This window comes from Durio zibethinus, chromosome 26, assembly GCF_047325235.1.
Source record: "Durio zibethinus cultivar Kanyao isolate XHJ-2024 chromosome 26, ASM4732523v1, whole genome shotgun sequence".
Classification (NCBI taxonomy): Eukaryota; Viridiplantae; Streptophyta; class Magnoliopsida; order Malvales; family Malvaceae; genus Durio; species Durio zibethinus.
Window position 1 is genome coordinate 15,082,898 of NC_143187.1, and position 24,551 is coordinate 15,107,448.

Genomic DNA, 24,551 nt, shown 5'->3' on the forward strand with positions numbered 1-24,551 from the left:
ATTTGAGTTGTAGATGTAGGATTTAGAATTCATAAGATTCAATTTTTGTTTTGAATTTAAGTTTCGATTTACATTTCCTTGTTCGGTTTTCATTTCTTTTCATGTTTTACATTTGAGTTTAAGTCAGATTTAGGTTATATTGATGTTCTTTACTATATTTTACATCCATGCTTATAGATTTTAGGTTTGGATACATTTCAATTATGATTTTGAATTTTCGATTTTACTAGTAATACTAGCTTTGCATTTTTTGTTTTAGTCTCATTTAGCCGATCATACTTTGTTCCATTTCAATTATTTTTCATGTTATGTTGCTGTTATTTTGATACATTCTTAGAATAGATTCCTTACATTTAATTACCTATTCATTTTTTTTTTGTTATGATTAATATGTTTACTTGCATTGTTTTTTTACATTATTGTTTAATTTATGTCTTTGCTTTCCTTAATGTAAGAGTAGTATAAGTTAAATTTCCTCATTTTGAGAGAGCTTAATATAGTTAGAGTAGGTTGATCCTTGGTACTTAGATTTCGATAGCCCTAATTTAAGTTCTCAAACAAACAATACTTAACTCATCATTATATTATTTGAACGGCCTATGCTCTTATAGTTAATCAAATACCTTATTAAAAATATAAGATTAGAATAATTTCCTTTTATTGGTAAAACATGCTAAAATCATATTACAAATTTTATTTAATTATTTTAACTAATATTTGTATATTTCTTGTTATTTGCTTAGCAATGAGTTTTATCATTTCATGTGTTATTACAGTTAATATGTGCTCTCGAATAAAATATAAATTTGAAATCATTATAATTATTTGAGACATTGAAATTTATCTTATTATATCCACTCAAATATATAAATTTTTACATAGTGTATGCAATATATTATTACAAGTTATATAACAATTTAAATTTAAATTCAATTTCTCAATTTCATTTTATTAACATAGAAGGTGTTACAATTTTAGCAACACCAATTTAATGAAAAATAATTTAATAACATATAAAAATAAAATTGTATTAATTTATTCACTTCTTAAATGTGTTACTTGTAAATTATTTTTTAATTTTATATTTTTATTTAAAAAAATTATGCAATACATTAGAGTTATTAAATTTTATCAACAAAATTAGAGAGTTGTCACATATCCCATCATAGTATAATTAAAAAATTAATAAAATAAAAAAAATACATGACAATATTTTAATTTTGTTTTTGTGAAGTTTAAAAATTCGATTGATAATGTATGAAATAATAATTCTTGATTGAAATATACTTCTTTACCCTTGTTGATCACACTAATAATTAAAATTTGATATTTTAATTTAGAAGTCTTGTGTTTAATTTTTTTCATTGAGATTGAATTTATAAGATTAATTTTTTTTAATAAAAAAGACAATACAAGGTTAACCAAAATTAACCTGTAAACAAACTATTAACAAATATTATAAATTATAGGTGTTATTTGTTTTTATTGAAACTACAATTTGTATATACTTACTTTGAGAATGGCACGTTTATAAATATTGTTAGAATTTTCAAATAGAAACATATTTCGTACCTATAATTTATAATTAAATATATTCCACACTGAAATCACACACAAAATAATTATTTGTTAATAATTTTACCAAATAAGCAATAGAATAATAATATCCTATTTATTGAGCATACCTTTTTTATAACCTTTTTTTACCAATTATTTTGAAAAAATTTATTGAGCATACTTTTTTTTTTTTGGGGAATTCTTCCCTCGTTAATGTGCTGCTTGCCTCCAAAAAATTTTTTTAAGGTATTTTGAACTTTATAAGTCAAATTATATTAGAAATTTTTATATTTTGCCAAAATTTGAAATTAGTCTATGTATTATAATTTATACAAATTTAATTCTCATATTATTTTGATTTGATAATCTTAATATAATCATTAAGTCTATCAAAATTTTATCATTTAAAATATTGATGTAGCTGTTGATTTGATGATGTCACATTAACTTTGTTAAAATGACAATAAAGATAGATGAAATTAATTATCAAGTTATGTAAATTATTTTTATACTCACATAAAATTTGAATTTTAGTTTCTATAATATAATTTTATAAAAATATCGTCTTTGTAGAAGTTGAATTTGATAATATTGGTCTAATAATTAATAAGAATCAAAATTTTTTCTTTTTTTTAGAAAAGAAATATTTTAAAAATGGTAGAATTTTTTCATATCTTTAAGATATTAAATTTAATATTTTTTAAAATATTTTTTTTTTCAAAATTATTTTTTGAATTTTATAAAATCTGATTTTATTTTCCTAAAAAGTTCAATATTTTAAATTTTTAGAAATTTTCTAGATTTTTTAAAATATTAAATTTAAGATTTTTTATAATTTAATTTTTAAATTTAATTTTTTGAAAGTTTGTTATTTTTCAAAATTTCACACTTTATTTAAAAAATATTTTTTAAATATTTTTAATATTTGGAATTTTTATAAAATTTTCTATATTTTTTAACTTTAATGTTTTTTAATTTTTTGTGTTTTTAAAAGGAGCATAAGTTTTAAAAATTTTTTACATAGTTTTTATGTTATTTAATGAAAAATAAATCGAATAAAAAACTTATTTATGCTTTGTTATTACTCTATTTATTTCAAAATTTCATGCTCTTCCACGTGAAATATTCCAGAATAGAACAAATTCTAAACACTTGTGTCTTCTTTATAATTTATTTATTTATTCATTTAAATATTAAAAATTAAAATATATATATTTTATAAAAATTCTAAAAATAAAAATTTTGATTAAATAAAATGTTCAAAAATGAATTTTGTTTTAAAAAAATTAAAATTTTGAAAAAAGTAAATTTAATATTTTAAAAAATCTAGAAAATTTCTAAAAACTGAAAATATTAAACATTTTTTTAAAAATTATGATTTTTAAAAAATTCAAAAAATAATTTTTTTAAAAAAATAAAATAAAATATTTAAAAATATGAAAAAATTATAAAAAAAATCAAAATATTGATATTTTTATAAAAATTAAAATTCGATTTAAAAAGTAAGAAATATTGATTAGTAATTGGATGAACATTATCAAATTTAGCTTGCACAAAAATGAGATTTTTATGAAATTATACTATAAAATTTAAATTTTAAATGTTGTATGAGTAAAAATATTATTTACATAATTTAACAATTGATTTAATCTATCCAAGTTACCACAATAGTATAATCAACAATATATTAACAAAGTCAACATTTATATTATCAAGTCAATGACTATATCATCAAAGTTAATGTAGATATCATTAAATCGATGACCGCATTAATTTTTTTAACAGTAAAAATGACTAAGTTATGGATTGAAATAAAATTATCAAATTAAAATAATATAAGTATTAAATTTATATAAATTATAATATAAAGATTAAATTTTTAAATTTTGATAAAGTATACGGATCTCTAATATAATTTAACCAACTTTATTTTATAAATAACTTATATTAAAGGAGATTATATCTCTTATGATTATTGTATTTCTATTAATTAATTATAATTTAAAATTGTATAGAGTATAGTATAAGGCTTATATTTATAAATGATAGATCTTATTTAATTTTTTATTATGATTAAATAATTATAAGATTATAATAAAAAATTATAGGCTAAATGTTTTCATTTTAAAGTCACATTCCATTGATAAGATGGAAATGCAATTGAGAGGGTCGAAATACCTTGGAAAAGTCGTGACGCAAAAGTTCAAAGGGGTAGTCGGTAAAGATAAACTTAGGAAAGTCGCAAGACGCAACTCTTAGGTAGACAAAAGACAAAAATAACTAGAAGACGACGAGAAAGGCATCATCGAAAAATTACCATCGCCGAGACTGTTGTTGAAGGGGCAGAAGGTGGTCCTTGATTCGTTGATCCCCGTGAGGCTCTTCATTTCTTCACAGGGAAAGGATGGGGATTTCACTGGCGGAGGAAGGGAGTCCCGGAAAGGAGCAGCAGGCCGCTGGAGTGGGGATTCTCCTCCAGATTATGATGCTGGTCCTCTCTTTCGTTCTCGGCCATGTTCTTCGCCGTCACAAATTCTATTATCTGCCTGAGGCCAGCGCTTCTTTGCTTATTGGTTAGTCATTTCCTTCCTGATTATCTTTCTATTTTATGTTTCAATTTCCTTGGTCACAAAGATAATCTTCATACCAGGTTTGATTGTTGGTGGACTTGCAAACATCTCTGATACTGAAACAAACATCAGGTCCTCAATTTCTTCCCTACTATTATATGTTGTTTTGTTTGTTCTCAGTTTTCTATTTCAATCTTCTGTGGTAAAATTGGGAAACGTTGATTTCATTTTCCTATTCTTCGGCAGGGCGTGGTTCAATTTTCATGAGGAGTTCTTCTTCCTATTTCTCCTACCTCCAATTATCTTATATCCTTTTTTTTTCTTCAATAAGTAAGGATTTGGTTCCTGCTTTTTCTTTTTCAACCTAGATGCCTCCCTGATATTAACATGTCTACACATTTCTCTTATTTGTCAGTCTTAAGTTAGCTTTTATAGCTAGTTGTTTTTCTTTAACTCCCTTTCCAGCACTCAATCAGGGTTCAGCCTATCGCCTGTAAGTAGTATTAACTGTCTTTCTATTAAAAAGAACATTATGCATACTCACGTTGCATTTTGTATGTTGGTCTTTCTTTAAATCTCACCTTGTTTTCCCCCTTTTGGCAGAAACCCTTTTTCTCTAACTTTGGAGCCATTGTCACATTTGCTATCCTAGGGACTTTTATAGCTTCAGTTGTTACAGGAGTTTTAGTGTAGGTATTTATTCATTATAAGATATCAATCTTTTCCCTGATGCAAGAGTTTTCCCTTTTTCTCACTACCTTTTTACACCTCATATGTTACAGCTATCTTGGTGGTCTCATTTACCTCATGTATGGACTCCCTTTTGTTGAATGCTTAATGTTTGGTGCTCTTATATCAGCAACCGATCCTGTTACCGTTCTTTCCATATTTCAGGTTTTTATTTTCTGCCATCCTGGCTATCTATTGTGGAAGGGTTAAGGTTAAACAAAAACATAAGTATACTTCCTTCAACACCATATAATGAAAATCAGTGAAGAGTTACTGTATAGCAATCATTTCAATGTTCTGAAACAATAGTAACATGCACTGATTTAACTGTGCTTATTTCATGCTGCAACCAAATTGCATATTTTCTTCTTTGAAGTATCAATATACCACTTATTTCTGTATTGAGAAAAATGATGTTATTCAGATCAACATAGGCTCCATTTGATTGCTGCTTTTGCTTTTTGCATTTTGCTATTAGTTTTTGCTTCCCAAAAGAATTGGCAAAAAGCAAAGACGAATAGAGAAATAAAAGCAAAGCATGATTAAGAATGAATGAATAACTAACAAGCAAGACTGGATCTAACATCATTGTTTTATAAATATATAATCATGCATTTTATTCTCCGAAAAAATTGCAATTTTAGTTTTCAATTATTAAAAAAAATTAGTATTTTCTTTGTATCAGATTAAGCTTTTTTACCTTTTTGCTTCCAAAAGCAAAAGGCAAGTACGAAAAGCAAAAACCAAACAGAGATCGTAATAATAATATAATAGCCAAGCAACCGTACTATCAGTCAATAAGTCATGGTCTCTGACAGAAGAAAGCTAGCACAAGTACTGTACTTAAAAAAAACTTAGATATACACTTTTTCCCTTAAATCTCTTGCTCTGTCATTGCTTGGCTGCTTAACTTTTGCACATACTTATGGTAATTTTAACCTTCTACTGTTACTGGTTCTTTGAATGATTTTGTTGTTTCTTTTTTATTAATCCACCACTTAGCAGGACTTTCATTAGTTTTAACAAAATGTCAAGTCTTAGTTATAATGGTAGACAGATATCAGAGTTGTTTTTCTTTTTACTTTCATCCCTTGAGGAGTTATAACACTACTGTCTAAGCAGTAAATATTTTAGCAAACCATCCTATTTCAACTTTTAGATCACGTGTCCATGTGTGATGATCTCTATTGCAGGAACTTGGTACTGATATGAACCTATATGCTTTGGTCTTTGGAGAATCCGTCTTAAATGATGCTGTAAGTTTTTGTAGCATGCTATTGATGGTTCCTTGTTACCTGTTTTTATACATCTTATGCTGCGCATGCACGATATTTACTGGGTGAAATGGTTCTTTATGTAGATGGCAATTTCTTTGTACAGGTATGTGAATTTCTTGCATTTGTCCTCTGTGATTCTAATGGTTAGTTCAGTTTTAAATCAAGTTTTGCTTCTCTATGCAGGACAATGTCCCTCGTAAGAAGTCATGCCTCATCTGGACAAAACTTCTTTATGGTGATTGTCAGGTTTCTTGAGACTTTTGTCGGCTCTATGTCTGCAGGTTTGTCTTAACTTTTCATGTAGCTGAAACTTACTGTATCTCTTATATATTATAATATACATACTGTTAATTGTTTTTAATTGAAAAAGAAAAGGAAAAATGTTTTTGGTAAGCTTCCTCTTACAAGTGAATACATGGTAAATGTCTGTTGTTTGCCATCTGGTGATGTTATCATTTTTCTTTTTGAATAAAATGGAGAGTATGAAGACCAAATATAAAAAGGCAGATTTTTTTTTTTAAAAAAATGAAAAAGATGGAAAGGAAAAAAAATCAATCACAATTTCCCTATGCAGTTATTTTCTGTTAACTCTTTGATTGATCTTCTATCCATTTCATACATTTACGTCTTTTTAATCACATCACTAAGATGTTCTCCATGTTGTTCTGCAGGTGTTGGAGTTGGATTTACTTCTGCTCTAATATCCTTCCTGGTCAATCTTTTATATTCAATCTTTCCTGTTATTGTGTATTTTTAAACCTTAACTCGAAGAACCTCTTTAAGTATGCTGGATTAGATATTGAAAAGTAAGTAATGCATTTGAATCTTTTGGTTCCTTTATCAAGCAACTTACGATTCAAAACTTCTGAAAATCCCTGACAACAATATCTCGTGTCATATTCTTTTCAGTCTTCAAAACTTGGAGTGCTGTCTTTTTGTTCTTTTTCCTTACTTCTCGTAAGCAAGTTTATGGACCCTTTATGTTCTCTCTCTTTTCCCCCCTTTTATAGTTAATGGATTCATGTGGCAGTTACTTATGAAAATATGTTGTCTTTCTAGGTACATGCTTTCGGAAGGTCTCAGCCTCTCTGGTATTGTGTCAATCTTGTTCACAGGAATTGTAAGTGAACTTGTAATGCTGATTGAGTAGTAATGGATCGCTAACTGGTGCAGCATGATGAACCTTTTTTTTTTTTGTTTGCTTTAGGTGATGAAGCACTACACATACACAAATTTGTCAGAAAATTCTCAGCAATTTGTATCTGCTTTTTTTCACTTAATATCATCATTGGCTGAGACATTTACGTAAGGGGGTTATCTTTATGTTATATTAACTGAATTAACTTCTTGTTAATGCTATAAGTTCCCGTTTTGAAGCTTGATTCTTTTGTTCAATTTTGCAGATTTATATACATGGGATTTGATATTGCCATGGAAAAGCACAGCTGGTCCCATGTAGGATTTATCTTTTTCTCAATTGTATCCTTCTATTATTCTTTTATTGGCGATCCTAGGTTTGCTGGCCGCATTAAATTACAGTCTCATTGTTATTCCTTGACTTGCTTCATAATCATGTCAGTTATTTATTGGAGTTGCCAGGTAAATGAGCTTTACATGTTGATGTCATGGACCTTTAAACCTAAAGATATATTGATCTTTCAATTTTTAAATTATTCATTGTTGATGGACCATGTGTTGAATAATTCATGGGTTTGTGTAAAATCTTTAGGGCAGCCAATGTCTTTTCTTGTGCATATCTGGTCAATTTGGTTCGTCCTGTACATCGGCAAATACCTTTAAAACACCAAAAAGCTCTTTGGTATAGTGGTAAGAAAAATCCTAGTTCATCTTAGTTGGTTTTATAACTTTTCACAACACCTAACTATTATTATTGACTTGTGTAGGACTTCGAGGGGCAATGGCTTTTGCTCTTGCTCTGCAATCTGTTCATGATCTTCCAGAAGGACGTGGGCAGATTATATTCACTGCAACAACTGCCATAATTGTTTTGACGGTACAGTAGATAAATCTCAACTTTAAATTAAGAAAAATTTGTTTCGAAATATGCTGAAAAATAATTTTGAAAATTTCAAAATTTATCTTTTGTAAGTGATAAATTTGCTTAGAGCTGAAGGCAATATTTATTTACAAGTTACTGCAATACCATTTCTTTTGAAATGTTCAGCTATCCTTTCCCCTCCCATAATTTGGGGAGAAGAAATTTGATAGTATGCATAATGAACTCAATTAATTAGTATTGATGCTAATTATGCTATCTTCAGCATGCATCTAACTCTAAAGTGATAGTCAAGTCATAATTGGTCTCTACTAGTGTCAAGATTAGTTGATGTAATTGGTTTTTATGCTAGTGGTTTTATTGTTGTAAAGTTGGGTTTGAAATACATGCTACTTTTCATCATGCATTATTGATTCACTAAAAATTGAGTTACTTGTTCCTTTGCAATATAGTTTTCATCCTCTGACCTGGATAACCTGCGAAATACAGTTGGAATTTGTGTATGTTGATATCATTATAATTGGTTTTATTCTGCTATTTGAGTGTTTTAACTGGCTCATTAGCTTGCTTTGGTGATATATGAGGTTCATGAGCATGTTAGAAGGTATGTTACCACCACTAGTTTTGAAACTAGTGTTGAATCTAAACTGAAATCTTGCGTGTCCAATGTTATGTCAATATCTGTATTTTCTGCATTCCACGGTTGTTTCAAGAGTCATAAATGCATTGCAGTCTGATTGTGGTAATTAATACTCATCCTTTTCAGTAAGTGAAAATTTTTTTAAAATGTGACAGGTGTTGATAATTGGAGGTTCAACAGGTATGATGCTGGAAGCTCTGCAAGTTGTGGGGGATGACCATGATGGCCACTTAGGTGAAGTAAGTTTCACTAAAACTATAATCTCTAAATTTTAAATTAAATAATCAATAATAGACTCCCACCAATAATAATTGTGGATAGTTGGAAAATGTGAATTCCTTAATTCTTTCCCCTTTGTTTTGTGTGTATGAGTGTGGTATGTATGTATTTTCTTTTTCTTTTTTTTTTTTTTTTCGAATTGAATGTGGCTATGTGTTTAAATATATATGTTTCATAGTAATATAGTAGTATTATATCTCGATGTAGTAGCATAGCTTTATTGACTTTAAGCATGCTGTTGTATTTTAAATTTTATATCCTTTCCTTTTCTTTGTTGCTTTCATCCTTCACAATCTCCAATCCTTTTTAGCAATATATTAGAAGCTCTTTTATATGGTTACTTACCATTGGTTATGTTTTCAACACAAAACCTGAGATCTTGAAAAGAATTTAAATTCTTTTATTGGAAGTCCTATTTTCGGAGGTTTTAAAGAAATGAAGGGTTAAATGAGCATGGTACCTAAGATTTGCATCATCAAGAAGAGCTCTCAAAACTTTTTATGTCAGACTATTTGTCGAGTAACATATGGGGACAATGGAACTTCTTTTTGCGATATAACTGTCAGGTGGGTGCATTATGGTGGGTAGAAGGAACTCTTGAAAAAGTCTATAGAGAAATGATCTATCTCTTGAAAAAGTGCTCTAATCCTGCAAAAATTCTTCCCATTTTTTGAAGAATCTGAACTTCCTTTGGTATCAGTTTCAAGGACAACCCTCTTGATATCTTATAAAATAGCTAACAACTCCTTTGCAATTAACCACCACTAAAAGCTGTGATCTGTATCTGATAAGTAAAGGATTAAAGAAAACCAGAGGGGGGTTTCAATATTTATTTCAGATTAGAGAGACTTTACTGCATCTTCTTTAGCCTGATTGGTCAAGGAAAATTATTTATGAACAGTTTTAACCTGTGAGAAAACCCTAAAAACGTTTAAATAGGAAACTACTGCTGCCATCATGATGGTGCTGTGTTTTGTTAATTTTTGTTGTTTTTGTAATGAAAAAAAATTTTGGTGAGTAAATATGAGTGATTTTAGTGTCAGTAGTACTAATCAATAATTTCTTTGCAGAGTGTTGAGGTTAATAATGGATATGTTGCTCCATCCGATAATGAAAATGGAACAGCAGGGAACAGGTTGAAGATGAAACTGAAAGAGTTCCACAAAAGGTAATATGTAGAATTTTACCTTCAATCATGATCAGGATCTATGGATTAATCATCTAATTTCGTTCATTTATTTTATTTAAAACCATTTCCTACCCTGCAGCACAGCATCATTCTCTGCATTAGATAGGAATTACCTCACCCCGTTCTTCACAAGCCAGAATGGAGATGATGAAGAAGAGCATGGTAAAACTGGCTAATTCTCTTTCATTTGTTTAATATATGTTTTTTTATGTTATTTTTTTGGGTGGCAGACCTCTTTTGACTATAATTGCCCTGATTTTTGTGGCTGAAGAGGCATTAGTGTCTGTAGTATTGCTGGTTTGAAATTAGTTATTGCTGCTGCTGCTGCTATGTTCCCTATGGTTTTGTTTTCCTTTTGTTTGTCGCTTTTAACCTTTCATTTTTCAATTATTATGATGTGTTGTTTTCTTATGTTGAGTGAATTTGATATCCGAGTTTGTGGAATTGTTTTTTGGTATGTTTATGTTTTCTCTGTTTTGCTTGATATTTGGGTGTGGGCTTTATTAGCATGTATCTATAGATTAGCATTCAGATATAGACAAGTTAGTGACACCAACTCGGTTAATGAATTACCATAAAAAGCTATTAAGGTTGTCAAAATTATATAAAAATAAGGATTGATTCGTCTTTTTTCTTTTCTCACGAATGAGAGTTTGGGTCACATTCTGTATAGTTTTACTTGCGCTTAAGTAAAACTACCCATTGTCATTTGAGAAAATGAAAACCTGACTAAAAACTTATTCTTAAACTCCCACGTACTGGTTATCACAAATCAGTATTGTGATTTTGAGTTGAAAGAATGGTTTCTTGGCTGGAATGATCTTTTGCGTGTCTGGTATTTATTAGCAAAATCCTTATGTTTATATAAAATATCCTCTGATGAACCATGTCTTCTATATCATGATTTTGCATCTTTTGGCTTATGTTGAGAGCTTCTGTTTTCCATTGCATTGTAATTCTGTAAGTCTCACATTTTTGAAATTTCTTAGATGAGCCGATGCCCAGTTCTAGAAAGGGAGGGTTTCAGGGCCATAGATAAACCTACAGGACAACCAAATGAAGACACGTATGCCGCCAGAAGGAATTAACTTTGTAGACTTTTTACAGATGAATTTCAATGCATTTCATGTCCGGTTGGGGGAACTGGAGCTGTGCATATATTATGGTCACCTCGTTGGTTTCCTGCATAGAAGGATTATTACATGGTAATTGATCTGCCAAGGAATTTTAAATGTTGGGGTTAAGTAGGAGATAATGCATATGTAATGTTGGTAGATGTACTTTTCATGATTTAGTAGTGATTCTTATTTATGAAGATGAAATTATATAAAATGGCACGAGAATATTTCATTATTTGTGGTTGTAGTCCTCGCTCTCTAATTCGGAGATTTACATGAAAAGATTTCTCGAATCAGAAGAAAAACTGTTGTATAATCAGTTTTAATAATTAATAATGGATATGAAAGAAAACTCATGGCATAATGAAAACAATTTAAACTCTTATTAATATGAAAAAGATACAAATAAAAAGTGAACTTTAGTGATTGTGGTGGAGGGAACGTAAATTACATAGGAATGGTCAAAAACTAGTAAATGTGTTATTAAACGGTGTTGTCCATTGCGTAGTTACATTCTAAGCGTAGGTACCGTTTCATATATCATAACGCTGAGGTTTGCTTTCGTCTGGTTTGTTATAATAATTTTTAATATTTTATTAAATTAATATTTGTTTGAATTATAATTTATATAAATTTAATATAACAATTTTATTTTTTATATTTAAAATATATTTTAAAAAATAAAAATTATCTTATAGTTAAAGACAGTTAATTTTAGTTATAATAAAATTTACAGGTAAATTAAAACAAAAATATTCAAAGCGTAAAATAAAACAAAAATATTCAAGACGTGAAATGAAATTTATGACCAAAGTTATGGTAGTTAATATAAAATAATAATTTAAGAGTTAATATTGTTAATTACCAGTTCTATAAAGCCTGCAACAACTCATAGTTTCTGCTCCCCAAATCTTTTAGTCATTCCAGCTCCTGAACTCTCTTACCTGCGGTTTGAATTATCGAGTTTTTATCATTCTTTCACGAAAAATCAAAGAAAATGCTCAATGAAAACAGTATAAATAGTAATTATATAAAACAAAAGAATTCAGTTGCGCCAAATTGATTAGCTACACCAACCTTGGTGCTAAGAGGGAGCAAGGAATGCAAACCAAAGCAGCCTTGCTTCTACTGCTCTCTCCTCATTCTCTCATTCATCATGTGACGGAAACACCTCTCTTTTTCGGTGTCTTTGGTTTCTGTCGTTGCAGGCCAACTCATCTTCAAGAATTCAATCATTCTCTTGATCATGTATCTAATTGGTAGGTTCTCAGACCTAAATGTTATGACATCAACCCTAAATATATACAAAAACTCAAGTAAGAAATCAATAAGGTTCAATAGAATTCTTAGAATAATGGAATGAAAATAGTTGCTCAACCCAACTATTAAAGGCTAATTTCTTTTTAGTAGAATTAACTAACTCTTTTTAACAGAATTAAGCTTGCATTAGACATGCAGTGAACATGTCAAAATCTAAGCTAGCACAAGTCAAAGCCTTCCTTTTAGTTTTCACTACTCTACTTCTTCAATTTGTTTTTTTTTTGTTTGAATTTGTATTGAAGAAGCGAAGTTACTCTTCATTGTTTCGAATGATTAATTACCAAATACTCAATTTAGCCCATTAAATTGGAGGGTGAGTCGGGGAATAGTAGGAGTGCACCAACTAATGTTTTAGATCTTCCAACATGTAAAAACCTACAAAATTGCAAATTAGGGAAATGGATAGTTAAGAGTAAGTAAATCTAAATCCAAAAAAATTAAAAAAATTGAATCAAGAAATTTTAAGAAAGAGAGAGTGAGATAGGATAATGAAAACGGAACAATATTTTTTCTATGGGTAACAAATGGGTAAAAAGGCATATATTATTGCCTTTAATAATAGTGAGTGATGGTAATTAACTCTTTATGAGAACGATCCGTGTCATAATATATAGATCCGAAAATTTATCACTAGACATGACTTAAGGAGTTGTCACTAATTTTTTTTTGTTTAGGTGCAATTGTTCATCTAACTGAATCTATCCCATTTTAAAAAGAAATCCTAAGCTTGACTTAGATATATTTAAAAAGTAGATTTAAGTCTACGAAACCAAAACTAGGTTTGGGAATGGATTACGTGTAAGGAAGGTTATAGCATCCCTATAACACTCATCTAAAAGATAGTACCAAATAGATATTGTGTTATCCAAAGCCTTAAAAATTTAATCGAATAATTAGTTATTGAAAATTATCTTAAAATCAATCCAATATGTTGGTAATTATTTTAGGATATTCCCTTATCTCAAGAGTATTTAAGAAGATTATTTGTTATGCATTGAAGAGACTTTATCATCGAATTCAATTAATTTCTTTAAAAAATTTTTTTAGCATTGAATGAGATCTAGAATCCTGCTATTGAAAATATTTATCTAAATTCTCCAATATAGTGATAAAATTTAGAAAAAGATTTCTCATTTAGTAATTTACATAGAAATTGCTATTTGTAATGTTCTTTACAATTCCATCATTAGGGATTCAAAATCTAATTTAAAAAAAAAAAAAACTTTACTTCTAGAAACATCTTCCAATATGTTGGTAAGATTTTCTATCAAAATTATCCTCTAATATAATGGTAGGATTTTTGTAAATTTACTTTCCAAAATATATTATTGTTTTATAATTAATAAGATTTTCAAATATGTTGGAAAAATCCTATTTTGACATCACAACCCTTCAATATGTTGGTAAGGTTTATTTCTCAAAACTCTTTTTCAAAATTTTAATCTTTCAATATGTTGGTGAGGTCTTATTTTATTTTTGAAAATTTAGCTTTTTTAGACAAAATATCTTTAATCAAGATATGTAAATAATAGACAATAAAATATAAAAAAATAAAATAACAAAGAAAAGAAAAAGGAGTTATGCCAACAATTGGGCTAAATCCAGCTTGAAGTCCAAAATAATTAGTTTTGAATGGCTAGCCCCAAATTAAATTTTAATCTAAGCTTAAAAGAATGGGTTAGGTGAATCAAGTTGGCAATTGGGCTTGATTTTGAAAAGAGAAATTGGAGCAAGCCAAATCTTCCAATGGGCTGATGTGCGACTCTCTGAATCAGGTTAAATGACCCAACTAGTTTTGCCCTTAAAACAACGTAGTATTGGCTTTCTATAAAAGCCCAAAATTCTTTATTTTTCCTTTAGTTTTTCCTTCTTTCTTTTCTCTATAGGAATCAACTTTTCTATTTTTCTCTCCCTCTACAATTTTGTGGCCACTGGTGTTGATTCCTTTGTCACTGTCGATAGCTACAGTTCACCACTAGTGAAAGTCTATTAAAGCCTAAAATTTCACTATCACTTCCTTTGGTTCTCCTCATCTCGGATCTAGTTTTCGATTTTCGAAAATCGACTCTTAATGACGTAGATTTGAAGCTTAAGCCGTGGCTTTTCTTCTACCATTTTAGCCTTTTCCACTGTCTGATTTGGTTGAAATTTGAGTCTGTTGTTCACCTTCTTTTGCTTTGCATGTTGGTAGGTTTCGATTTCCCAAATCTTGTCGGTCATCATCAACCACCCTAGATCCATCACTGTTAGTGGTAAAAAATTGTCTTTTTTTTTATCTCTGCCAAAAACCTAAGAATTTGTGAGGAACAACCTAAAATTCAAGCAAAAGCATAGTCTGAACTCAAAGCTTTACTATTTTTCATGTTCATGCTTACTGCCTTTTTTTTTTTTTTGAATTGGGGGCTGTGTTTTGTGTATTGTATTTGTTTATGATTTTGATAATTGTTGGTTAGGAAAGATTTTTGGCTGTTGCTTGTTGGAATGGTAGTGAATGAAATGCTGGGTTTCTTTGACTCTATGTTGGTTTCTGATTTCATGAACTATGGCTTGGCAATTGAAGGCTTATACTAGGTAACCGGGGTGGTGATTGTTTCTAGGTTTGTTGTGTAATGGTGGTTTTGCAAGGAATTAGGCTTGGTTTTGCTCGATTTTGCTTTGTGTTTCTTTTGGTTTTTCTGTCTAATTTCTATGTACTTGTTTTTTCTTTTTAGGTTGAATGTACGCATATTTATGGCAGGTCCCAACTCAGGATCAACTCAAGATCAGATTTATTTCAAACAAAATCAAGGATTATCCCAAGATTAATTGTTTTGATGAGGTTTACCATATAAAGATAACCTCAACCATTTCATTTTTATTCATTTTTATTTATTATTTTTTTGAACTAATCAAATGATAGAGGATAAAAACAAAATAAATCAAGATACAATAAACAAGGGTAAAAGAGAAAAAATAATAATAATAAAATAAAACGATAAGATAAATAAATACAATCCAAAATCAAAACTCCTTAAATTCGATAATTGCATTCAAAAAGGTGTAGGCACAATCGATTTTGGCCCTGGATTAAATAAGGTGTTTACAACTGTCCCTCTTTGCTTATTTTCTATGAAATAGGAATTATACAAAAATATAAACATCTATTATGTTCAGATGTAGCCTAACAACAATTATAAAATCTCGAAACTTTAAAGATTCACAATTTAAAGTACTCAAGAACTTCACAATTCGATAATTCACAATGCAAGTTGAAAGTTAAAGATTCACAATTTAAGTTCAAAGAATCACAATTTTGGAATTCAAAGATTCACAAATAAATTCAAAGATTTGCATTTTGAAATTCAAATATTCACAAAGTTTCAAAGGTTGCAAGATTTTAAAGATTTGTAAGAACTTAGATTCACAAAAACTTAGATTCGCAAGAATTTAGATTCACAAGGATTCATATTCGTAAAGATTTCAAATTTGTAAGTATTGAAGATTTGGAAGGATTCAAATTCACAAAATGGAAGATTCGCAAGAATTTTAGTTTCACAAAAATTTTTAGATTCGTAAGGTTTTTAGTTTTGCATGAATTTCAATTTCGTAAGAATTCAGATTCACAAGAATTTCAAGTTCACAAGAATTCAAATTCACATGAATTTTAGGTTCACAAGAAGTTCAAATTCCATTCGAGAGATTCATATCCAAAGTTCAATTTAGGGATTTGCAGCAAAATTTTGAAGGCTCATATCCAACATCGAAAGATTCACATTCAAAAATACTAGAAATTCACACCCAAAGGTTAAAGATTTTCATTTAAAAAACTTTAAGAATTTGCTTCTAAGATTTCAAAAATTCTCATTCGAAAAGCTTTAGTGTTTCACATCTATTATTCCAAAAATTCTCATTCAAAAATTTTAGGGTTTATTCAAAATTTTAAATATTCTTATTTGAAAAACTTTAGAGATTCACATCAAAAAAACTTTCAAGATTCTCATTTAAAACTTAAAGATTCTCATTTGAAAATTCTTAGAGTTTATACCCAGAGGTCTTACAAATCATTGTCAACATTGAAAATGCTCCTTTAAAATGCTACAAAACTTTAAAATTCTAAACATTTTGCTTATAAAATATTCTCTTCGTTTGAGAATTCACAATCTTATCTTAAAAGGCTTTCCTGAAGAAGTTCAAAATTTCTTCTCATGAAAATTCCTAATCTTTCATCAAAGTTAAAATGATTGCCATGATAATGATGCAAATGCTTTCTAAATGATATACAACAATTCAAATTCTCACAATAATGCAGATGCCATACTCTAAAGCATGATTCAAATGTTCCTTACATGATGCAAATGCATGACCAAACAAAGATTCAAATATTCACCAAATTATATACATGTATTATTCAAACAAAAATGCAAACGCAATGCATGTAATACAAAATGTCACTAACATCAATGTCATGAAATTTCAATTAATTATGGTAATGATGTTTTCAAGACTCAACCATTTTATATTTTCTCTTTTTAGCTTCTTAGCACTAACTTTTAGAACAAATTTCATCCACTAATCCACATTATTTCCATAATATGATTACAACTCACAAGTTATGTCGACCAAACCATCACCATATTATCACTAGGTCACCCTATTTGCCTTTTCGAATCATCTTCTCAGGCTTCTTCCATTTTTTTTCATTTCCTTTTTGCCCATGTCAACCTAGATTTCTTTTCAAAGGAATGTAGGAATCTTTTATGGACATTATCATTCATTCATTATCATTTCAATTCATGACAAATATAATGCAATCATATATTTTCTTGATTTATTCTAGGGATGCAAAAATGAGAGAAGACAAGGTGAATTTATACAATAACGAGTCTGGTACAAAAAAAAATAAAGGCAAAAAAGCAAATTTAAAGCATGCTAGTAGAATAAGTATTTGAATGGTACAACAATGTCTAAAGAATGAATATTCAGATAATTTTTAATATTAATCCAGAATTCTTTTTCAAAAACTCATTCCATCATTTTGAGCTCATCAAACTTTGTCTCGTTTTAGAAGATGTTTAGATGACATTGATCTTTATATATTTAATTGCTTATCCAATTTTCAACTCAAATGTTTTTCTACCCAAATCACCCTTTCGAATTTTCAATTTGAGTATTCATTTTCTCTCCTTCTTTTTCATTTTTTCATAATTTTCACACTTTTTTTTTCATTTTTTCACATTTTTCATATTTTTATTTTTTTCACTTCATCCGTTATTGATATCTTCTACACATCAATCTCTGAAACACGAGAATAGATCACGATTCCATTGTTCCTTAGCTCAATATATGATCATTCAATTCGAGCATTCACATTTAATCAAAATGAACTATTAAGGGTCGTAATGTAGACTACGGTGAGGTGTTATAAAAAAATAGATAAAATAGGCTCAAAACATATGTTTAAAGGGTTCAAACCAAAGAATCATTTTTTTTCATGTGATGCAACTTGGCACTTTGCCTCGTTCCACATCATTTTCACACTTTTCTTTTTTCTTTTTTTCATTTTCATTCATCTTATTCATTACAAAAGAATCCTCATTACTTTGTCCCAGGTCATTTGTGGCATTCATTTTTTTTTTATATAAAAGAGATTTTTTTTCTCTTTTTTTTAGTTATCTTTGAGACTTTTTGTGATATTTTATTTTTTTCTCTATTTTTCAAGTAGGTCTCTTCTCAAAATTTACCTTCAATGTAGAGAGTGATCATTGGTTAGGGTTCTATTAGAAAAAAAATCATAATAGGCACAAAAGTGGTAGCAATGGATGATTTCATTTTTATGAATAGTAAAAGAAAGACGGCCGTTCTTCATCTCAAATGTGAATACTTTCTTTGAAGACCATTTATTAAACAAAAACAAACTCATAGATCATTGTAAAGGACTGCATGCTTTTAAAGACATGTCTACTTCACATTTGCTTGCCAATTTTAACTCTTTTTTGTTCTCCATAGATTGAGCTTATCAATGTGAATGTGTTTCCAAAATTTAATCTTGGAGTTATTGTTATCATTGTCTAAACATTTGTCGTTTGAAATTTGAAAATGGACATAAAAATGATACGAAAAATAACAAAGCATAGAATAATGGTTTGGATAAAAAGGAAAATTTAATGAAATGCATCAATCTTTCCCTTATTAAAATGATAAAAAATGAAATTTTAGTATATGAAAGAAATCCTAGCATTACTTTAAAAAGAATCAAAAAATGATAAATAGCTTTAAACTAGTCTTAATGTCCTTGTCCTCCTCAAAATTAAGCCCCTAGGTGATCGAGCAAAGGGTCTTTATTGATATTCAGCCTCCTTAATTTGTCGAAGGTCACCTAGCATGCTCAGATCAGACTTTGCACCTTGTGCTTGAAAGCAAGGCTATTGAGTGACCCACGTTCTTATTATGGTAATCATATATGGCATTAACATCATACCATTTGGCATATGATGGCTTCAATGATTCCAAATGGATTCAGATACCAGGTTATTCTTGACCAGTTTTGGGAATAACATGATATAAGCCATAGAGATAGGATCAATGTGAGCTCTTTCTTGGTTATTTTGAGATCTCTTCAAACTATTTGCTTGGTTGTTAGGCCATGAAACTGATGTAGTGATATGACTAGACCCATAAACAGGTATTTGAAAAGCTGGTTAGTAGGTTGGTAGGTAAGCTAATTATGGAATAAATTGGTAAGGGGATTGTACAATACTATTTATTGTGGGTTAGTAAGCAAGATGAACAAGTAGTGGATATAGAGCATAGCTTTTGAATTGTTGTCCCTCAAAATTCATAGCTTGGGCTTCAATTTTTTTCCTTTTAGGTAACCCTCATTTTTTAGTGGTTTTTCTTTCTTGAAGCTTGCCATTTTGATGGCATTTTCAATAATTTATCTTGAGATCACCATGTCAATGAAATTCTTCGTTGCATTCCTTATCATCTTCTCATAGTATGGTGCTTTTAAGGTGCTTATGAACAAAATTGTAGTTTTTAAACTCATTCAAACTTCCTCCATCATAAAAATATAAGTTCTTTTTACAAAGTACCAAGCAAAATAGATAGTTCCCATTAGGATACAAGATATTCTTGCTTTTGTTTACCAAAAAAAGCATATCTCCATTTCATTTTGTTTGGTTTCAAAGTTGGTCTTTCAACTCATTCAAACTTCCTCCATTGTAACAGTATAAGTTTTTTCATAAAGTACCAAGCAAAATAATTTGTTACATTTGGGATACATGATACTGTTGCATTTTTGGCCAAAAATTTTTTTTTCCCTTTTCATTTTGTTTAGCTTCAAAGTAGGTCCTTCCATTTGGTCAAACTTAATCATAAAATATATGTTCTTTGCATGCAGAACTAAGCAAAATAGATAGTTCATGTTGGATACAAGATATTATTTCTTTCATTTACTACAAACATCATTTCTTTGTTTCATTTTGTTTGGTTTCAAAGTTAGTCATTCAACTCATTCAAACTTCCTCCATCGTAAAAATATAAGTTTTTTTTTCACAATGTACTAAGTAAAATAGATAGTTCCTATTGGGATACAAGATATTATTGCTTTTGTTTATCAAAAAAAGTATTTTTCCCTTTCATTTTGTTTGGTTTCAAAGTTGGTCTTTAAACTCATTTAAACTTCCTCCATTGTAAAATTATAAGTTCTTTTCACAAAGTACCAAGTAAAATAGTTTGCTACCATTGGGATACATGATGTTTTTGCATTTGTTTGCCAAAAAAAAGCATTTTTTCCTTTCATTTTGTTTGGTTTAGGTCTTTCCATTCAGTCAAACTTACTCAATTGTAAAAATATATGTTCTTTACACGAAGAACCAATCAAAATAGGTAGTTCCTATTAGGATACATGATATTGTTGCTTTTGTTTACCAAAAAAAGCATTTCCCCCTATTTTTTTGTTTGTTTCAAAGTTTGTCTTTCAAATCATTCAAACGTCCTCAATCGTAAAAGTATAAGTTTTTTTCACAAAGTACTAAGCAAAATATATAATTTCTATTAGGTAAAAGATATTGTTGCTTTTGTTTACCAAAAAATGCATTTCTCATTTTCTTTTTGTTTGGTTTCAAAGTTAGTCTTTCTAGTCATTCAAACTTCCACTATTATAAAAGTATAAGTCCTTTTCACAAAGTTTAAAGTAAAATAGTTTGTTACATTGGGATACACGATATTATTGTTTTTGTGTACCATAAAAAGCATTTTACTTTTCATTTTGTTTGGTTTCAAAGTTCATCCTTCAAATCGTTCATACTTCCTCCATCATAAAAGTATAAATTCTTTTCATAAAGTACCAAACAAAATAGATAGTTTTTGTTGGTATACAAGATATTGCTGATTTTCTTTACAAAAAAAAGCATTTCCCACTTTCACTTTGTTTGGTTTCAAAGTTGGTATTTCAACTGGTACAAACTTCCTCAAACGTAAAAGTATAAGTTCTTTTCATAAAATCCCAAGAAAAATAGTTTGTTACCATTGGGATACACGATATTGTTGCTTTCTTTTGCTAAAAAAAACATTTCTCCCTTTCATTTTATTTTGTTTCAAAGTCGATCCTTCAACTTGTTCAAACTTCCACCATTGTAAACATATATGTTCTTTGTACAAAGTACTAAGTAAAATAGATAGTTTCCATCAAGATACAAGATATTATTGCTTTTGTTTATAAAAAAAAACATTTCTCCTTTTTATTTTGTTTGGTTTCAATGTTGGTCCTTAAACTCGTTCAAACTTTCACCATTGTAAAAGTATAAGTTCTTTTCACAAAATACCAAGCAAAATAGTTTGCTATTGGGATACACGATATTGTTGCATTTTTTTGCCGAAAAAAGCATTTCTCCCTTTCATTTTGTTTAGTTTCAAAGTAGGTATTTCCATTCGATCAAACTTACTCAATCGTAAAAATATATGTTCTTTACATGAAGAACCAATCAAAATAGGTAGTTCCCATTGGGATACAAGATATTGTTACTTTCGTTTACCAAAAAAAGTATTTTCCCCTATTGTTTTGTTTGTTTCAAAGTTGGTCCTGCAAATCGTTCAAACTTCCTGAATCGTCAAAGTATAACTTCTTTTCACAAAGTACAAAGTAAAATAGATAGTTCCTATTGGGTACAAGAAATTGTTGCTTTTTTACTAAAAAAAAAATTTCTCATTTTCATTTTGTTTGGTTTCAAAGTTCATTTTTCAACTCGTTCAAACTTCCACCATTGTAAGAGTATAAGTCCTTTTCACAAAGTACAAAGCAAAATAGTTTGTTATCATTAACATATATGATATTATTGTTTTTGTTTACCACAAAAAACATTTTACTTTTCATTTTGTATGGTTTCAAAGTTGGTCCTTCAACTCATTCATACTTCCTCCATCATAAACGTATAAGTTCTTTTCATAAAGTACCAAGCAAAATAGATAGTTCTTGATGGGATACAAGATATTGCTGATTTTTTTTTTTACAAAAAAAAAGCATTTTCCACTTTCATGTTGTTTGGTTTCAAAATTGGTATTTCAACTCATTCAAACATCCTTAAATGTAAAAGTATAAGTTCTTTTCACAAAGTACCAAGCAAAATAGTTTGTTACCATTGGGATACTCAATATTGTTGCTTTTGTTTCTTTAAAAAAGCATTTCTCCCTTTCATTTTGTTTGGTTTCAAAGTTGGTCCTTCAATTCGTTCAAACTTTCTCCATCATAAAAATATAAGTTCTTTTCAAAAAGTACCAAGCAAAATAGATTGTTGCCATTGGGATACACAATATTGTTTTTTTCATTTACCAAAAAAGGCATTTCTTCCTTTCATTTTTTTTGCTTGAAAATTGGTCCTTCAACTCGTTCAAACTTCTTCCATTATAAAAGTATAAGTTCTTTTCACAAAGTATCAAACAAAATAATTTGTTACCATTAGGATACACGATATTGTTTCTTTCGTTTACCAAAAAAAGCATTTATTCATTTCATTTCATTTTGTTTCAAAGTTGATCATTTAACTCGCTCAAACTTCCTCTATCGTAAAAGTATAAATTCATTACACAAAGTACCAAGCCAAATGGTTTGTTACCATTGGGATACATGATATTGTTGCTTTTTTTTTTTTTTATAAAAAAGCATTTCTTCCTTTCATTTTGTTTGGTTTTAAAGTTGGTCTTTCAATTCAGTCAAACTTACTTCATCGTAAAAATCAATGTTCTTTACATGAAGAACTAAGCAAAATAGATAGTTTCCATTGGGATATAAGATTTTATTGCTTCTGTTTACCAAAAAAAACATTTCTCTTTTTTGTTTTGTTTGCTTTTAAAGTTGGTCCATTAAGTCATTCAAACTTTCTCCATCGTAAAAGTATAAGGTTTTTCACAAAGTACCAATGCAAAATAGATAGTTCTCATTAGGATACAAGATATCGTTTCTTTATTTACCAACAAAAGCATTTCCCTTATTTAATTTGTTTAGTTTCAAACTTGGTCATTCAACTCATTCAAACTTCCTCCATCATAAAAGTACAAATTCTTTTCTCAAAATACCAAGAAAAATAGCTTGTTACTGTTGCGATACATAATATTGTTACTTTTGTTTATGAAAAAAAAGCATTTCTCCTTTTCTTTTGTTAGTTTAAAAGTTGAAAGTTCAACGTATTCAAACCTCCTCCATCATAAAAATATAAGTTATTTCCATAAAGTACCAAGCAAAATGCTTGGTACCATTACGCTACATGATATTGTTGCTTTTGTTTACCAAAAAGAGCATTTCTCCCATTCTTTTTGTTTGGTTTCAAAGTTGATATTTCAACTCATTCAAACTTCCTCCATCATAAAAGTATAAGTTCTTTTCAAAAATTACCAAGTAAAATAGTTTGTTACCATTAGGATACAAGATATTGTTGCTTTTGTTTACCAAAAAAAGCATTTCTCCCTTTCATTTTGTTTAGTTTGAAAGTTGGTCCTTTAACTCATTCAAACTTCCTTTATCGTAAAAGTGTAAGTTCTTTTCACAAAGTACCAAGCAAAATAGTTTGTTACCATTGGGATACAAGATATTGATTCTTTCATTTACCAAAAAAAATATTTCTCCCTTTCATTTTGTTTTGTTTCAAATGGTCCTTCAACTCGCTCAAACTTCTTCCATCGTAAAAGTATAAATTCATTACACAAAATACCAAGCAAAATAGTTTGTTACCGTTTGGATACATGATATTATTTCTTTTGTTTACCAACAAAGGTAGTTCTCCCTTATGTTTTGTTTGGTTTCAAAGTTGGTCCTCCAACTCACTCAAACCTCTTTTATCATAAAACTATAAATTCATTACACAAAGTACCCAGCAAAATAATTTGTTACCTAAATGATATTGTTTCTTTTGTTTACGAAAAAAGTCATTTCTCCTTTTTGTTTTGTTTGGTTTCAAAATTAGTTCTTCAACTCGCTCAAACTTCTTCCATAGTAAAAGTATAAATTCATTACACAAAGTACGAAGCAAAATAGTTTGTTACCATTAGGATACATGATATTATTACTTTTGTTTACCAATAAAAGCATTTCTTCCTTTCATTTTGTTTGATTTCAAAGTTGGTCCTTCATTTGGTCAAACTTACTCCATCATAAAAATCTTTATTCTTTACTTGAAAAACCAATCAAAATAGATAGTTCTTGTTAGTTTAGAAGATATTGTTGATTTCATTTGCTAAGAACAATATTTCTTCTTTTCACTTTGTTTGGTTTCAAAGTTGGTTTTTTAACTTGTTTAAACTTCCTTTATTGTAAAAGTGTAAGTTCTTTTGATAAAGTAAAAAGCAAAATAGATAGTTCCCATTAAGATACAAGATATTGTTGC

The 24,551-nt window shown here is 28.9% G+C and overlaps 1 protein-coding gene and 1 pseudogene across 3 annotated transcripts; one reads left to right on the forward strand and one right to left on the reverse strand.

Moving 5' to 3' along the window:
• The first annotated feature begins 3,741 nt into the window (after positions 1–3,741).
• LOC149511382 (sodium/hydrogen exchanger 6-like) lies at positions 3,742–11,611 on the forward strand. 3 transcript variants are annotated; one of them, XM_089754978.1, is made up of 22 exons: positions 3,742–4,130; positions 4,208–4,259; positions 4,374–4,433; positions 4,596–4,620; positions 4,731–4,816; positions 4,910–5,021; positions 6,050–6,112; positions 6,217–6,236; positions 6,317–6,414; positions 6,805–6,833; positions 6,908–6,939; positions 7,043–7,090; positions 7,193–7,253; positions 7,341–7,438; positions 7,537–7,611; positions 7,701–7,732; positions 7,868–7,960; positions 8,038–8,147; positions 8,946–9,029; positions 10,140–10,237; positions 10,338–10,420; positions 11,248–11,611. In XM_089754978.1, the coding sequence occupies exons 1-22, from the start codon at positions 3,962–3,964 to the stop codon at positions 11,295–11,297; spliced, it is 1,578 nt and encodes a 525-aa protein (XP_089611104.1). In that variant the 5' UTR covers positions 3,742–3,961; the 3' UTR covers positions 11,298–11,611. The 3 variants fall into 3 exon arrangements, with proteins under 3 accessions (XP_089611104.1, XP_089611106.1, XP_089611105.1); XM_089754979.1 differs by having other exon boundaries at positions 3,746–4,130; positions 7,537–7,612; positions 7,713–7,732; positions 7,863–7,960; XM_089754980.1 differs by lacking the exons at positions 4,731–4,816; positions 4,910–5,021 and having other exon boundaries at positions 3,745–4,130.
• A 635-nt stretch (positions 11,612–12,246) lies between these two features.
• LOC149511383 (transcription factor bHLH92-like) lies at positions 12,247–12,940 on the reverse strand (annotated as a pseudogene).
• Between the last annotated feature and the right edge of the window lie 11,611 nt (positions 12,941–24,551).

What these genes read in the sequence shown, in the direction of transcription:
- LOC149511382 (XM_089754978.1), top strand. Translation starts at nt 3,962, where the DNA reads ATGGGGATTTCACTGGCGGAGGAAGGGAGTCCCGGAAAGGAGCAGCAG. An exon ending in AATCCGTCTTAAATGATGCT is followed by an intron (nt 6,113 to 6,216) that starts GTAAGTTTTTGT and finishes TTCTTTATGTAG; the next exon opens with ATGGCAATTTCTTTGTACAG. An exon ending in CTGCCATAATTGTTTTGACG is followed by an intron (nt 8,148 to 8,945) that starts GTACAGTAGATA and finishes AAAATGTGACAG; the next exon opens with GTGTTGATAATTGGAGGTTC.